We start from the raw sequence: 18573 nt of genomic DNA on the forward strand, positions 1-18573 counted from the left end.
TGTTGACAATGTTTTCTAGTTTGAAGTCAAATCACTAATTTTCAGGAATCATAGAAACAAATTTATTTATATATACTAGCAGATTGAACTTAAGTGCCATGTTTTATCTCCTGTCAAAACACCTGTCATAGTCCTGGCATAAAAGTTTTTTGGAAGCTGGTGTGCACTGTATACATTCACAAGATGACTGCATTCACAGTGTCCAGAACCTTGTTCTTACCTCCAGGGAAAAATGCTGGCTGCGGGAGCTGCATGTTAGCCAGAGACTGTTGGCAGTGGAAAACACTGGGATTAAAGACCGGGGTGGCACCATTGGTCTTTTCAAGTGCCGATCTCTTTGGTATCAGTTGAAATGCACCAGGCTGTAGGGCCTGTGAGGGAAAGAGTGATTAATAAATAGTACCAAAGAAAGTAAAGAATGTACTCAAACCAAGCAAGCAGCAGTTAGATAAGATATGGTCTGGGAACACTCTGAAAGTGTATCCCATAGAGCAAGGTAACCAATTGTAGAGATGAACCAGTTCACTAAATGAGGACTTAGTTTAAAACTGAAAAAAAAAAAACCCATACAAGAAAAAAAGAAGCTTTTCAACTTCATTAACTTAGGCAAAGTATAATGGACCTCATCATTTGGGCAGCACATGACAGGAAGATGTTAACAGCAAATAAGCATTTAAAATTAACATGTCAGTGATGCTCATTTATTAATCTATTAAAATGAGATTTGAAGAGACAATAGATATAGCAGGAAAGATATTTCTTTCAGTTAAAATTCTTATATGGATTTAGGAGATAAATGGTATATAGGTGATAAAACAGATTATCAGTAGCCGGAGTCTGATACTGTAGCTCTGAAAAATAAAATCCAAATTATATAAGGACTTCAGGTGCAAATTCTATAACTATATATCTCTTAACTAACATGTAAAGAAAAAGCAAATAAATTTCTTCCTCTCCCATTATTCACCTCACCAAGATACCATAGATACTTAGCAAAATCGATGCAATTCTAATTTATAGGGGCTTGTACGTTTCAGTTTGTGCCATCTGTTTTTTTTTTTTTAGTCCTTGTAAGGTTTAATTCTAAAATGTTTAGCATTTTAAAATTCTCCTTTTGTGTCTACAATTCTTTCAAAATCTCAGTGTGCTCATAATATTCAGTCAAACTTGTCCCTAGATCAGCTTCATTGGAAAACTTTGACATTACATTTTTTTCCTTGGCAAATTGTACATTACTTTAAAAAACATGCCCCTGGGAAAATAATTAGGTATGCTTAAAATTCTTCAAAAGGCAGGATCACTTGTGCTGAGTAACTAGCTTTCCACACACTAAAAAGGGATATCCCATGACCTACTTAATCTTGTGGCTAAAGAAAGTGTGAAGGTATCATTATTTTCTTTGGGAAACTAAATATTAGCCCTTCAATTTTTTTTTCTTTTAAATGCATACAAGATTCTTTCAGTGAAGTCAACCTGAGCTATGCATATGAACATAAACAGTGTAAAAATATCTCTTTTACAAAGTAGAATATGAATCCTGAAAAATATAGAAAACTTAAACTTCTTCATGGAAAGCCTCCTTTGTTTCATCTTATTTCAGACAAATTCCTATAAGTCAATTTGACTTTAACACTGAGACTCTGATCTGATCAGTTATTCAGAAAAGAATATTATATTGACACTCACAAGTACCAATCAGTTGAAGGCCAAGTATATAATATTTAAATTTCTATATGAAAATTTGTGGCTGACTTATGTGCATTTTACCAAACACACCCAGATGATCAGAAATGGGTATGTGCATGTGAAGACTCCATGCCTGAGTGTGGGACAGGTACATAATGGCACAAGCAAACCATTCTTTATACACTGCACACATATGAAAACCTAGGGAGCCAGCTGTATTCTTCTCTTTTATAAGAGGTCAATGCTATTTCTGAATTCTATTGCCACCAACAAAAATAATCCAAAAATTGAAGACATGAATTCTGCATTGAACATTCTGAATACATCCTATTTTCATGGTGTAAAATTATTCAATGAATTTAAGATAAAAAAAACCATCATGAAGTCTTTTTAAAAATATTCACTAACAGAGTATATTGTCCAGATCAAAGGAGAAAATAAGTTTGTTCTATTTTGGTGCTCAGCTCTTTCATGAAGTAATGGGTTCAGTTCAGAGAGAAAAGGGGTATTGAGAAAGTGTAGCAAGTCCAAAACTGTTGCTGCAGCCTTAAAGCCATAATCTACCAAAAATTTTAGAGAAATTTGGGTATCTGGTTTAGAGAAAAATATCAGAATCACCACTCATATGGAATAGGAATTGACTAATTTTGCATAATAAAAGAAGTGTAAATTCGAGTTACAGAAAGGTAGATTTCAACTACTATGAGAAAAACATTGTTAAGAAATGGGGGGTGTGAAAATAAATGCATTTCCCAAATTAAACATAAGCTCTCTGTTGTTGGCTTCAGGGTCTTGCAGGTGATTTTTTTTTCCCCACAGCCAGGAAATGTGAAGTTGCTCAGGGGTTACTGGATTGTTAAACCCTATTACACAAGGAAAGACCCAAGCTAAAAAACAAGCAGCAAGCAGCTTATAAAAATAAATAATTGACAGCTGTGACAAACAAGTAATCATAACTCCTATTTCTCAACCTATCACAATGTAGTGTGTTATGCAAATATTTTCTCTAGTTCCTACCTTTCAGTATTAACTAGAACTAACTTTTCCCCCATACTGACTTGCTAAGACAACTCTTCTTGTCTCTTCTTCCCATGTAGAAATGCCTCCCCAGTCTTGGCTGGCTGCTCCCTTGAAACCATCCCTTCAGAAAGGAAAGAGAACCTTAACCTTTGGGAAATGAGAGTCAACCTATCATTCCATCTCTCAAGTCCTCTGTTTTTTGGAAGGCATTATGGGTATTACTGCAAAGTATCCATTAAAGTGGCTCACAGGCAGAGAGGCAACTTGTTGCCTTTTTTTCAAATACTAAAGTTAGCTACGATATAAAAACCACTCAGAATTAGCCTTGGCTGGTGTAGCTCAGTGGATTGAGCGTGGGCCTGCAAACCACATGATTGTGGTTCAATTCCCAGTCAGGGCACATGCCTGGGTTGCAGGCCAGTTCCCAGCAGGGGACACACCAGAGGCAACCATACATTGATATTTCTCTCCTTCCCTCCTTCCCTTCCCCTCTAAAGATAAATAAATAAAATCTTAAAAAAAACACTCAGAACTAATTTACTATTTAAATTATATAATTTTACCTTTCTGTAAAAATGAGAGAAAAAGCACAGCAGATTAAAATGATCAGTATACCTTTTAAATTATTACTTTAAAATATTTTAGTGCATTAAGTAGGATCAATACATCCTCTATTTTTCATCTTATCACCTTAGCTATTTATATTAAGGTTCACTCATGACTATCCAAGATTACTATAAGATACTAAATATGTTGTAGAATATACTAATCATTTACCCATAAATAAACAGTGCACAATTGCTGGCCTGTTCTTACCATGGTGGTGGCAGCTGAATGGTTCATCTGGTGATGAGCTGCCTTGAGTTTGGCTTGCAAGTGTGGGGGAGGATGAAAGTACTTGCATTTCTCCCGGGAGCATCGGCCTTTGATGTAATCCATGCAGATGGTCACAGTATTATCACTTACTTCAATCATAGAGGCATCAGTAGGATGAGCATAGCGGCAATCGCTCTCACCACGGGTACAATTTCCACGCTGAAATTCTCGGCAAATCTTAAAAAAAATCACATTGATGCCTTGAAAAGTAATTACATTTTATTTATTTTGCCAGTAAATGTAAGAGCAATATTATATGCTATTATTTTTGCCATCTATTTAGAAAACATCTAAAAAGCTGAAGGATACTATAAAGCCATATTCACTATGAGATGTAAACATAGACAAATTTTGATTCCTAGAAGAAATTCATTCTCTCAAAAAAAGGTGTCTAATTTTCTTATATTGAAATAAAAGTACTTAAGCCCTGGCTGGTGTAGCTCAGTGGATTGAGCACGGGTCTGTGAAGCAAAGGATCGCAGTTCTATTCCCAGTCAGGGCACATGCGTGGGCTGCAGGCCAGGTCCCAGTGGGGGACACATGAGAGGCAACCACACATTGATATTTCTCTCCCTCTCTCCTTCCCTTCCCCTCTCTCTGAAAATAAATAAATAAAATATTTTTTAAAAAATAAATAAAAGTACTTAAAAACATTGTTGGAATCCAATTTTTAATTTTCCACTTACTACAGCCTAAAGTGTAATTACCTAAGTTTGCAAAAGGGAGTTACTTTGTTAAGATTCAAGATGAGTCTTCATCACACAGCAATGCGCTTTTCCAGAGCAAACTTATGGACCATGACTGAGTTACATTATGTGTACAATCAAATTCCATTATGACACACTGCCGGACATATAAAGAGCTGCCAATTAAGTTTACTTTGTAAGAAATTGACTAGTAATTTATTACAATTTATGAAGAATGACAATTAAGAAATGTTTGGAGGACTTTAATAAAGTTGTTTGAAATTTCTTTCAGATTTCCTTTTCTTAGACCTCAAGGGTTATACAATATGTAATATACTATTCTTAAAATTGAAGAAAAGGGTATATACAGTATGAGAGTCATTTACATTCTGCATTCATAAATTAGTCTACTTCTTTCAGTTAGAATATTCTATCAAATAGAGGCTCATCAACAGATATAGTAATTTCAGTCTACGAAACTGGAGCCTCAGTAAAAACAGCATTCCCATCAGACTTTCTGTGGCCGGGTACACTAAGACATTCTTTGACCTACTGCACAACTCAAACACTGCACTTCACAACCGGGTATAATTACAGTAGTAAAATATTAAACATTTTTCTGAAGTTATATTCCACAAGCTAAAAACCCAAGTGCACTTATTTAAAGCATTCAAAACATTGGGCTCTGAGGATATTGTTTCATGCATAAGATTAATATTGACCCTATAGGTATTTATGTATTTTTATGCAGATACCTCCAGTTTATCCGAACGCATCACTTTTGGACCAGCAGCTCCTGGCAGTGTGAGAGGTGGGTTTCCAGAAAACAAAACAGGTGTATTTGGTAAAAGCTCGGCAGGAACCAGACCCATCCCAGGATGAGGCAAGTAAGGATTGAAAGCCATGGTAGGATTAGGTGCAAGTGGTGGAGTCGCAGGAAAGGAATTCTGTATATTTAAAAGAGAAAATGTGTTAGAGGCAAAGAGATTATTCTTGTTAATACATAAGGAGGCATTCTTTTAGAAAGCCTACTCATATCAAATTTGACATTGTTTCTCAGATTTATTTTTAGTCTCATACTAATTCCATATAGGAGTTTCTTTTAAACCAAGAAATCTCTGAGTAACAAATTTATTGGTAAGCTGACAAAACAAGCCACATACTGTTAACAGTCATAAGTTAGCCAAATTTAACTTTATTGGTGGATTCTGTTCCAAATGTGTTTTCTTTAGCACTTCCATTTTTACCAAAAAACCATGTCACCCATGATATTATATAGCCAGACAATCTGCCCTGTCTCCTTCCATAGGCGTGACCCTTGCAGGCAGATTTCAGGTTCTCCAGAAAACCCCCTTTGTTCCCTACTCCTGCTTTCTCTTCCCCATCAGTACTGCTTGGTTGTAAGGCTGCCTGTTCTACCGCAGTTCCCACCTGCCCTACCAGACACTTGTTTCTCTTGGTTCACTATTAATTGTAGAAGACAGCAGTGAGTGAGGAAGAAAGGGGTAGATTTTAGAAAGTAGGGGCTGTAACAATTCCATTCCATCTACCTAAAATAAGATTAGTATGGTTCTCTAAAATAAAATTAAAGGTCCTATTTCACAAACTAATTGGACCTGCCTAGCCTTGCCTTCATCTAGGGGGTCACATGATAGCCACAGTTCAAAACAGGGCTGCAAAAATACTACAAGGATCCCTGCTAGGCAAGAAGAAAAAAGATAACAAGATGATAAGGTACATAAACCAAAGTATAACTTGTGAAGAAAATCTTTACAGACACAAAGGACTCACTGATTTTTCTATTTTTAAAAACTCCAGTCCTGATCTCAAAGAGTTTGATGTATGTATTGCCTTTATTATCTGTAAGTACAGAATTTAGTGCTTTACTGTGCTGTTTTCCAGGTTGTTCCACATGTGGGAGGCCTTACTCCTCAAAGTGGTTATAATTGCTTTGATAATTCTCTTGTCTCTCCTGTAGTGCCCAAAACTTAGTGAATGACTGATTGACTGATATGATCCAAGATAAAATTTAAAAATAAATGTAAATAGCCCTGGCCGGTATAGCTCAGTGGATTGAGCACGGGCCTGCAAACCACACGATCGTGGTTCGATTCCCAGTCAGGGCATATGCCTGGGTTGCAGGCCAGTTCCCAGCAGGGGACTCATGAGAGGCAACCATACATTGATATTTCTCTCCTCTCCTTCCCTTCCCCTCTAAAGATAAATACATAAAATCTTTAAAAAAAATAATTGTAAATAGTTTAATGAATTGATAACAAATTATGGTTAAATGTAGTACATTTCTAACCAACTCTATAAAGCAGTTAGTGCCTTGCTGTGTAACTGCTAGTGTTTCATTACATATTACTAATAACATATGTTCTTTCATGATTTCTTTTAATTTATTTCTCTTAAAAAATAATGAATCTTTTACACTGACAACCAACCTGTATCCACATTTTCTGCCAAATCACATTAACAGGAACAACTCTAACTCCAAGTAGTAGAATAGGAGGTTGTGGATTATGAAGTGAGAGGCAGTATATATTCACTCCACCACCCCTAGTCAGACTTGAAATTTTCACCACCACAACATTCTCCATAAAGTCATTGCTATAAACTATATTCAACTTGAGAGTAAGGGCTTCCCTATTAGCACTCTACCTTAAAATGAGTTTATCAGATTAGCTAACTGGCAGTTGGGAAGGACAGAAAAAAATCTGCCCTCCCCAAACTGGCATGACTCACTAGGGTAAATAGAGAGGGCATGGGGACCAAGAACTTTAAGAGGTAAGAGGCAGCACCAGGTGCCAGGAAAGATGATGGAGCAGACAGGGAGGTGCTTTTAAAATCTGAGACAGTCAACCAAGGGCTGATCCAGCCAAACTAGGTACTATGATGTAAGAAGCTATACAGACATGTCATACTTCTCATTGAATTAGATGTGAAGCTCCATGAATTAGTTGATATGATATTATCTTACATGGTGAGATAGAAATCCCTTGGAAACACCCACCCATGCATATTTCCACAGAAGGCACACATTATCAATTTGATGATTTATGGTTTTCTCAAAAGCAACAAGACTCTCTAATCATAAAAACTCCATATTTGAACCACACAACTGTACTCTTTGTTCTACTTTCTTTTTCTCTCTTTCATAATAAATTTCTCACTAAAGTCACCATCTTATTCTCCTGGATATTTTTTGCTTTTGCCTTTTACTGAACTGAGAAGGATCATTATTACATAAAAAATATTGAAGTAAAAGAAAGACCTTCAGATGAGTAGATTCTCAGATTAAACATCACTAATGACTAATAAATACCGAATAATTAATAATAATTAAGCCTAATATATAATACATGTAAGCGATGCCTCCTATTTACAGTAACTCTGAGCTCCTGTAATTTTTCCTTCCTTTTTTTTTGGGGGGGGGGTTCTTGGTTAACTTCTGCTTTCTTTAAAATTTATTTTAACCTTCTTCAATATGTTACATGCTCCAAGTATATGAAAACAAGCTGTAAATTAATTTAAAATTCTATCTAAAAAGTGCAAGGTGCTTGCTGAAAATGTATTTTTTAAAGTTTCTCCACATACTACACTGTACCATCTTTAGGTTTCAAAATGAGTATTATAGCTTTTATAATCACTTCCTCCTTGAATACAAACTTCATTCTATAACAGTTATTAGAAGAAGCAAGTTCTTCTATTTCTAACTCTGGGGCATAGATTCTTATTTCTTTTCACATGGACATTTTTGTTTTATCACTACCACTTCTGCCCAAGGTAACTACTCCATTTAATGAATCTGAACATTAAGGACTTGGCTTCGGGCAACAGGCCTCTGTTAAGCCAAGCAGCCTGCAAAACTTTCAAATTCAGCTTTAATAAGCAACTTTAATCCTGCTTATACCTATATTGCAGCCTTACATGTCAGTTAAGCTAACACAAATTGATCCAAGGGGTAATCTTTATTTTAAAGAAAAATGTTCTTAAGAGGTTGAATCTGATTTCTATTTATAGCCTAAAATGATCTGGACAGTTACATATGTTTCAGATATTTACATGAACCTAAATTATTTACTAATTACTTGAAAATATGAGACTTTTCCTCCTAAAACCAGAGGTATGGATTTTCAACTTTCTTCAAGTTTTATAAAATCAACAAGAATGGTGAAGGCAATTGACTTTATGAATTAAAAGATCATCCAGACAATTATTTACCTTCACTGTCTGTAGCAGGATTTTCTCCTAGAGTAGGAATTCCCATGTGTTTTCAGTGACTTATACAGTACCAAGAAACTCTAAGGGTCTTAGGAGATGCCTTCTAAAAAACAGTGAATTGAGCCCTGGATGGTGTGGCTCAGTGGATTGGGCATGGCCTGTGAACCAAAAGGTCATGTGTTCAATTCCCGGTCAGGGCACATGTCTAGGTTGCGGGCCAGGTCACCAGTAGTGGGCCTGCAAGAGGCAGGCATATGTCAATGTTTCTCTTCTTCTTTCTCCCTCCTTTCCCCTCTCTCTAAAAAATTAACTAAATAAAGTATTTAAATAAAAACAAACAAACAAAAACAGTGAATTGTTTCTACAGTAATGCCTCCTCATCTTTTTAGGTGCTGGGTTCCTCTGAGAGTCAGATCAAAGCTGTGGATCTTGTCCACAGAAAAATTCATATGTTCGCAAAATGGTTCATGAAATCTCAGGAAGTTCAAGGACCTTGATGAAATTCACCACCTGGTGTCAGGTTATGGACTACTTACTGTTTAAGTGCTTGTCTTCTAGTGCAAGTTTTTGCAAACTACAACCCCTGAGCCAGATCCTATTGCCCTGTTTTTGTACATTCAGAATGGTAAGAATGATCTCTACATTTTTAAATGGCTGAAAAAAGTAAAAGATAAAAATATTTCATAATGCATTAAAATTATATGAAATTCACATTTTGGTGTCCATAAATAAAGTTCACTGTGCTCATTAGTAGATCTGTATTATAAAAGTTGTAAATGTTATAGAAATACCAATAAAATATCCTCAACTTTGCCCATTGTCCCACAAAGCCTAAAATCTTTACAATTTAGTCATTCACAGAAAAGTTTGCTGACCCTCATTCTAGAGGATTCCCCCAAATAAAGCACTCTATCAAATTCTGGAGTAAAGTGAGAATTATATACAAACCTATTGATGTAAATTTAATACTTGTGGCAAGACTCTAGGAATTGAAAAAGTTTGGCTTTAGAAGCCAATACTAAAGTATTCACTGAAATATTCCTTTAAATAGTCACTAAAATTAGGGTTCTTAACTACTTGTTATGGATAACTACTAAGTGATGGAGATAGATGGAATCCTATCAAAGTAAAATTTTAGGAGTCACCACATACTGGCATTTAAGGATTCTGAAGCACCTTTGAATAATAATAATAATAATATAATTCAGTGAAAAATTATGCCTTGATAGATATGTTGAGTTTATACATGCATTTTAGAAACATTGATTTAATACTTAAATTGAGTTATTTTTTCAGCTAGTATAAAGAAATAAAGAGTAAATGTTATGCTAAATCAATCTTTGTGTCTCCCCATTAGCCTAGATTTATTTGTAGTTACTTCAATAATATCCCAGGTTAGTTACAATTATTGTTGGATGACTGCAAAACACTTGAAGTCACTTTGGCTAATCCTAGCCTGAAATCAATATAATAATTAAGACCTTCCATCTCTGAGGTCCTATCTAGAGGTGGATGACCAAACATGGTTTTTTTTATAGAATGGCAAGCATTTGGTAACAATTTGTTGACTCAGTTTTAATACCACAAAAATAGTACTCTTAACTTTTACTAGCACTCATACTACCTTAATTTTACTGCTTATTTACAAGCATTTATCTAGTATAAAAGGAAGGCTGTTTCACCATCACTGTGCATATTTCTATCCTTAGATTATCCCAAATCACATTGAAATGTATAATTTTAGTTTCTATTAGACCTAACTAAAGGCTTGCATGGAGGACAAATGAATAATCTTGGTTTCACAGTTTTTGCTTGGTCATCTAAGCACGCTTTGTGTGATTTTCTGCAGGGACTGAAGTGGCCAAAAGACTTGGGAGGAGGCCCACATATCCTTCACTAGTTAATTGGTCCCTCGGTAGTTGAGAGTTAACATTATAAACAGACACAAGGAGATAGTGGTGTTTTTGTACTAATCATACTTGTTAATGAATAAGTCACTGTGGCTCCAAAGACGGTTAAGAAAAAAAATAAGTTCAAGGATCAAAAGTGGATAGTTGTTCTCACCTAGACCTGGATTTTCTGACCTTATTAAATCACAGAAGTCTTCAAGTAATAGCAAGGATTGAAGATAGGCAGGTAGATGAAGGATCAACACAGTATCATGGGTATAAAAGGTGTAAAGTATAGCATGCAAAAAAGGACAAATCACAGTTTGGATCTGCCTGTATTTGGTGGAGGAGAAGCTAAAAAGTAGGCCAGAAGTTATAATGGAGAACCTACACACAGATCACCATATCACCAGATGATGACTAGAGGTGAGGATCTGGCAAGAGGGCAAATTACTTCTTCCTTAAATGGGCAAAGCAATTTTGACTCTGTTCCTGAGAATTGAACAAGAGCTGGTGTAAAAATTATTTGTTGGTGAATCACCATGTGATAATAACAATTCAATTAAATTGAACACTTTAACATCCCTCTAGGAAAAGTGTTTTTTTAAAAATCAAGTTGTATGAAACAAAATATAGATTTTTTTGGTTAGGGGTTGACAAGAGCTTAGAAAATCAAAGACTCCACAGGAATGTTGTAGACTATAAACATCTCAGTGTAAGTCCAGGGTAAATGGATGCTAAGGTTATAATAATAAGGGGTTCAACAAACAACCACCAACATAACACAAGTCAAAACACAACCTTGCCTGGTTAATAGCAAGATAAGTCTATGGGGAAAAAAAGAAAAGCCAAAAGCTATACAAATACAAAGGATAGGGTATATATCAGAAATTAAGGGGGTCACAAAAATGTTAATTCACCATCTTAGTACTGTCATACTTTCCTAGAGGGTAGAAACAGTTTCTAGTCATCTTTTTACCCACCTCTTACTCTTTTAAATGTTTGGCACAGAGTAGGTGCTCAATAAATATTTACTGAGTTGAGTGTAAAGGGATTCTAAGTCATTGATTACTTTTATAATTCCAATGAGAAAAATGCAATTTAAAAATCACAGTACAAAGAAACATCCGAGGATCAAAAGTAGTGGATAAATACATCAGTTTTGCTCTCTATTGAGGCAGATTTTAAGCAGAATGCCACTCACAAATTGTCTTTTTATTTAAGTGTGAAATACTAGATGAAACAGTATGAGAAACACGGGGTATTTTCTATATTCATACACATGTGTGTGGATGTGCATGGATGCACAGATACATACATATGCTATATGTATGCATTTTTAAATTGGAATGGCTAAATCATCAGTACAAAAGGTTTGTGATACTATAAATCAAAATATGCAGCTTCTTATCACAAAATGTATGGTTTCAAGGAACTGGTGAATTGTTAACATGACTGGTATCCACACAGTGGTTTAAAAGAGGAGACTAGGTAAAAAAGGGTATAAAATATTTAATAGAGATTTACAAGATATTAAAGCAAATTGGGATTGTTTAGGGTACCAGTTTAAGATTATTATCAGGTGCAGGGGCAACCACAGGATTTATACTTGGTCTCCCAATGGAGATTTGAGCAAGGGGATAGTTTGATAAGAAAAAATCATCATCCTCTATAGGTGAGATTGTTAAGCATTGGTTTTGTTTATTTTTTATTATTGTTTGTTTGTTTATCTTCCATGAAGGAAAAACCTTTTCACAGAGCTCTCCCAACTTCTTGCCTTCATTTCACTGGTGATCAACAGCAAGCAATTTTGGGGTAGCTGGCTGTGACCATGAACAGAAAAGCTAACAGGCCTATGTAGTCTCATTAGCACCAGATTCTAACCAACTAAACTAACCAGCCCCAGAGGAAAAATATACAATGTGGTCTGAGAGAGGTTACATTTAATTTATCCCATGGGAATATATGAGGGAGGATAAAGGGAGAATGCTAAGATCCGTCACTGCCAAAGAAACGGCTCCATAAAAGATATCATGTACAAATGCCTTCTGTTTGGCTACAAAAGTGTAGCATTCTCGTGTAACTTTTCAAATACAAAGATTTCACATTGTGTATTAACAGAGTTGGCACAGGCAGAAAACCCACAGCTTGCGTGATTTGTTTTACTTAAAAAGGAACTTTAAGCAGTGTAACATACACAGCCTTGGGAAAGGACCTGAATAACCACTCTACTTTGGACAAGTAATTGCAAACAGGAGTGAACCCAGGGTCTGTGGGGCCTAAAGTTTATTCAGTAGATTTGGAGAGGGGAGCTTTATACAGGAATATAGTTTGCAAATTTTACAACCCCGTTGTAAACCCATTGCTTGGGCTTCTCCAGGCCCTTGGAAGGAGACAATGCAAATGAGGAGCCCTGAGCTTTCACTAACCTCAAAATATTTTGTCAAACAAATAAATAATGCTAGCCTCTGGTTGTTATATCTGTTAGTAAAATCTTTTCTGATCTTTTAGAAAACATAGTGAAATCCAGATGAAATGTGGGCTCATAGTATGGTTTCACTCCACTCACTTCTGTGATGTGATTTGGTGAACTTCAGTTAATTGGCACTTCACATGGTGATAACAGTCATAATAACAGGAGCATATTAGCCTTTTAATTATATAATACCTGTTATCCACTGACTTGAATGTTTTGCAAAAATCACTTTAGAAAATACTTAACATCAATAAATTGATATGAAACAGCTAAATGTTGTCATTCTGCAAGTAGGTAAACTGAGAAGCCCGCTGAAAAAATGCCATTAAAATATACTATAATATCTGTACTGACCATGAGACTGGTAATCTGGAATATGGACATAATTTTCTTTTCCTCAAAATCTACAAAATGCCTTGCCCACCTTTTTCATGATGATTTTTAATAAAACAGTCATGACACTAGGGAGATAGCATGAAGACCTCAGTAAATACAATTACTTTATGTGAACTAGAAAAACTGTAACTCTGATGTGAATATGCAAAATGTACAATGCACCTTGATGAGGGAAAGATATTATCCTCTAGTATTTAACTACTAAATCATTTAACTATTTTTCAAACTTTTTCAACAATTAAAAAGTAAATATTTTAAAATTTTACTTCACTTAAAAGTGCTTTAGTCCAATTTCCCAAAGTGATACACACCTTATAGCTCCTATTTAGTTAAAGAATAAAATAATTGGTGTCTAAAAATAATGATATTATTTATTAATTGGTATATATCTTTTCTCATTGGAGTCTAAAAATAATGATATTATTTATTAATTAGTATATTTCTTTCCTTCCTATCTACTGGAACTTCCTATTCTCCCCTTTTGGTGAGGTGTTACATAACTTTCATTTCTTACTATATTAATGTCAGATAAACATGTAAGCTTGTGTGTGAGAAGTGTATTTGGTAAATAGTTATACAAATGATGTAAAATGGTGGGAGGGTCCAGACCGACATCAGATGATTCTCCCTGTGATAAAGGAAAACCTTGGAGTGGGACCCATGCTTATAGCCTCTGTGGTTTGGGACACCATAACCTGGCCACAGGAATGCAAGCCATGAAAAGGCACACAGCAGATCAGAGGATGTGGCACACCCCAATGGCTGAGCCAAATGTGCCAAATCAATAATCTTTATATAAATCAGGTGAATACACTCAACTGTGTCAAGTTTACCTGTGTGAAAACAATTGCTTCCATGTGAATAAACACATTCAAAGAGAGAAAGGAAAGAAATGTACTAGATATCGACAGGTCTAGAGTATTCTAAATGTCTAAGTCAAAAATATTCTTTTTATTTTTAATTTATTTAATTATTTTTCAAGTACAGTTTTCTGTCTATTGTAATAGCCTTATAAAACCGTGTCTACTTTACACATACATGCATTTCATCCAGGATTGAGAATCCTTCCTCTCTGTAATGAAAATTCCTAGTTATGAAATTGAAAATTTAAACCATTAGCTGTGTTTGAGAGTAATCCAGTGTGTCTACTTTTCCTAAAATCCTCATACAGTGCTCACATTGGCCTCACTAATTATGCCAAGGGGGACGGGTTTCAAGCTTATAATTTCCTGCCGTGAACATCAGAAATTCTCTCTTAAATGATATTAAAAAATATTATGGCCTCACACCCTTTGTCTCACTTGCTAAACATCCTTAGTAAAGCTAACAAAAGCTTTCAGAGGTGGAATTTTACACTAGCAAATGTCAATTCAGGCATATTAAATATGGTGAACAAACTTGTATGCTAGAGCAAGCATTCTACCCAAATTGACTAGGGGTGGCTTTTATTCAGTGTTCAGTCATACTGAACAGAATCTGTTCTTTAGCTACCATCCCATTTAGGCTGACATTACCTTTATCTGAGGGCTTATAATTAGCAAGTCATACTCACTTTTCCCAAAGCAGATATGCTCTTCTGGAATCTTAGAAACAGATCAAAGTATGTTTTGTGGAAAGACCTGAAGTTCAACCCAGTGATATTGAATAGGTCTTAATATGCAACTATATAAATATGAGGACTGGAAATTTAAACAAAAGCTTGAGTATTTTAGAGAAAATAATCATATTGTGGAGGGTGTAAAAAAGGATACAGGATTATTTGGGGAGGTGCCATAGAAATTAAGTACAATAACATCTTACTTCTACCATAATAACAAGATCCATAATAAAGAACATTTCTTTCTAATCAAACTAGTAAATGTCACTTCATGGGGGAAAATAAGGACAACTGTAATTGAACTATAATAAAAAATTTAAACAAAGTAAAGTACAACACTCCTACAAGGCAGCTTTCTAGACCTCAAAAGATGATCATACTAACCATTATGAGGTTAATTTTTTGTACACAGAATGACTGCAGAAATCAATCCTTTGTCAGTTTATCACATCACAATGGGTCTTGTTAAATAATATACAAGTTAGAAAATTAATTTCTAATTGTTCTTGGCAGGGGTCATCTAAGTAATGTCCTGTGTCATGTAATATGGCATAAAATAAATTGTATTCCCGTGAGTCATATCAGTCATGTTCTGCAGAATGAAATCTGAAAGTACCCTCACTGAAGAAATAAGGAAAATGCATTCTATTATGGAAAGCATGAAGAATCAAATTAGAATGCACAAGAGGCCAATAAAGCCTCAATGTATTTTTTATTGGACTCTAAAAATTCCACACCCTATTCCCCAGCATGATTGATGATCTATGAAGGGTTGAGACTTGGAATGGAGAGAGTCTGTTGGAGGCTGAACAGAAAATAAATGTCAACCTTCTGTCTTTACCCCTACTTAACTCCAGTCCTTGATCTGATTCCCAGAAACAGGGCATTTGATTGGTGCTCTGATGCTGCCCCTTGACTTGATAAAAGATAGATGCTCTAACTCTATAAGAAAGGCTGGACTCAGGTGTGTGATAACATTTAGCACCCATTCTTTGCTCAGTTTGAAATTGGGACATCCACCAGAGGCTGAGAGTAGTAAGGATTGATGAAATCTCCTTTGATTTATTCCTCATCTACTCACATTTTCTAGATTCACCAAGCACATTCATTTCTCTGTGGCTTTGTTTAACCTGTCTCAGTATCTAGTATATGTTCTCTTCCCTGCCCCTCTGGAAGTAGGAAGGAACTGAAATATTTCAGTATGTGAAAGCCCAGGTAAGAGTCTGAAGGAGTTCAACCATGTAAAGTAATCCTGTAGGCCAAAGAGGAGCTCTGAGGACTCACTGATGATCTTCTGGGAATTAATGTATAATGTAATTAATCAACACTAAATTCCAAGGCAAATATTTTTGGCAAACTAATAATATAGCACATAAAATCTATTTAGTTCACTTAAATATGTCTAGACATACTAGAAAATGAGAATGATAATGCAAGAATTTAATGACATGTCAATGCCCCCACCATCTTTTTGGTACATTGTCTATAAATATGGAATAGTTAAGGGGAATCCTATCTATACATATCTTTTTGAATTCTAAAGATTGATTTTATAATGAGATAGTCAATCTGCTATCGGCACCCATATTTTCTTTTTCTTTTTAAAGTTATTTTATTTTAAAATATATTTTATTGATTATGCTATTACAATTGTCCCATTTCTCCCCTTTATTCTCCTCCACCCTGCATACCCCCTCCCACCCATACTCCCCTATGGAGGAGTTCATGTCCATGGGTTCATGTCCATGGGTCATACATATAAGTTCTTTGGCATCTACATTTCCTATACTATTCTTAACCTCCCCCTGTCTATTTTCTACTTACCATTTATGCTACTTATTCCCTGTGACTTTTCTCCCTCCATCCCCCATCGACTCCTCTGCTGACAACCCTCCATATGGTCTCCATTTCTGTGATTCTGTTCCTGTTCTGGTTGTTTGCTTAGTTTGTTTTTTTAGGCTCAATTGTTGATAGTTTTGAATTTGTTGTCATCTTACTGTTCATATTTTTGATCTTCTTCTTTTTCTCTGATAACTCCCTCATTTAATATAGTAAGGGCTTGGTGATGATGAACTCCTTTAACTTGACCTTATCTGGGAAGCACTTTACCTGCCCTTCCACTCTAAGTGATAACTTTGCTGGATAGAGTAAACTTGGATGTAGGTCCTTACCTTTCATGACTTTGAATACTTCTTTCCAGCCCCTTCTTGTGTGCAAGGTTTCTTTTGAGAAATCAACTGATAGTCTTATGGGAACTCCTTTGTAGGTAACTGTCTCCTTTTCTTTTGCTGCTTTTAAGATTCTCTCCTTATTTTTAACCTTTGGTAATATAACTAAGATGTGCCTTGGTGTGTGCTTTCTTGTTGGTGCTCATGTTTTCATGAGATCTAAATACTATATGCCTTTTTCAACTTTCAGTGCATTTATTAATCAATGACAAAATAGGTAACAAATAAAGATGACTTTTTCAAATTAGTATTTTGTTAATGGTTCAGGAAGTAGGCCAACTGTAATTAAAATGAGATACCACTGAACTAAATTTGAAACATGTTAGAATTCAGTAGAAAAAGTTTTCAATCCCCTTCCCCAAAAGACCAAACTGCAACTTCTAGTTTAAGGTAGCAGGACAAGACAAATTCTCAATACAACAAAGTTACTTTTAAAAGAATCAGTCTGAACTCCCTGATCCACAAAAATACTAGACACTGGTCCAGAATGATACCATAACCTTATTCATTTCTGCAAAGGGAAACCCTGTGGCTAGGTTAAATTAAAACCACCATCAAATACCTGACCAGTATTCCTCAAGATTGTCAAGGTTGTGGGAAACAGGGAAAGACTGAGAAGTGGTTATAGACCAGAGGAGAGAGGAAGGACACGATTCAAATAAATGCATTGTGGTACCCTGGATCAGACAGTAAAACAGAAAGAGTACACAAATGGTGAAGTCTAAATAGAGTCATAGAGTCTAGAGTTTAGTTAATAGTAATGTGTATCCCTGACTGGTGTGGCTCAGTGGGCTGGGCATTGTTCTGCAAACTAAAAGGTCACTGGTTTGATCCTCAGTCAGGGCACATGCCTGGGTTGCAGGCCAGGTCCCCCACTGGGGGCATGTGAGAGGCAACCAATTGATATTTCTCTCACACATGGATGTTTCCCTCTCTTTCTCCCTCCCTTCCCCTCTCTCTAAAAATAAACCGATAAAATCTTTAAAAAATAGTACGGTATACTGTCACAATGGGTATAAGCTCCTTCTTTCTCTCTACTGCATAGAATTCCATTGTGTAAATGTACCATAGTTTTTTGTTCCACTCATTTGCTGATGAGTACTTAGGTTCCTTCCAGCACTTGGCTATTGCAAATTGTGCTGCTATAAACATTGGGGTGCATAGGTTCTTTTGGATTGGTGTTTTAAGGCTCTTAGGGTATAATCCCAGCAGCATAATTGCTGGGTCAAAAGGCAGTTTTATTTTTAGTTTTCTGAGGAAATTCCATACTGTTTTTTACAGTGGCTGTACCAGTCTGCATTCCCACCAACAGTGCACTAGGAACTGGAGAGCATTATGCTAAGTGAAATAAGCCAGGCAGTGAGGGACAAATACCATACAATCTCACCTTTAACTGGATCATAATCAACAAAAGAAAAAAGTAAACAAAATATAACCAGAGACATTGAAATTAAGAACAATCTGACAGTAACCAGAGGGGAGGGGGAAGGGG

At 35.7% G+C, this 18573-nt stretch overlaps 1 protein-coding gene across 7 annotated transcripts in view; it reads right to left on the bottom strand.

The window, feature by feature from the left end:
* MBNL3 (muscleblind like splicing regulator 3) overlaps positions 1–18573 on the bottom strand; it is a 126101-nt gene that overhangs the window by 14478 nt on the left and 93050 nt on the right. For all 7 annotated transcript variants that reach the window (XM_037046039.1, XM_037046040.1, XM_037046041.1 and 4 more), the window contains 3 exons: positions 5024–5215; positions 3523–3759; positions 221–371 (listed from right to left, as the gene is read on the bottom strand). In XM_037046039.1, the coding sequence (XP_036901934.1) occupies positions 221–371; positions 3523–3759; positions 5024–5215 (580 nt within the window). The remainder of the gene's footprint in view (positions 1–220; positions 372–3522; positions 3760–5023; positions 5216–18573) is intronic.

This window comes from Sturnira hondurensis, unplaced genomic scaffold, assembly GCF_014824575.4.
Source record: "Sturnira hondurensis isolate 20B ecotype Veracruz unplaced genomic scaffold, ASM1482457v3 Scaffold0004786, whole genome shotgun sequence".
NCBI classification, from domain to species: Eukaryota; Metazoa; Chordata; class Mammalia; order Chiroptera; family Phyllostomidae; genus Sturnira; species Sturnira hondurensis.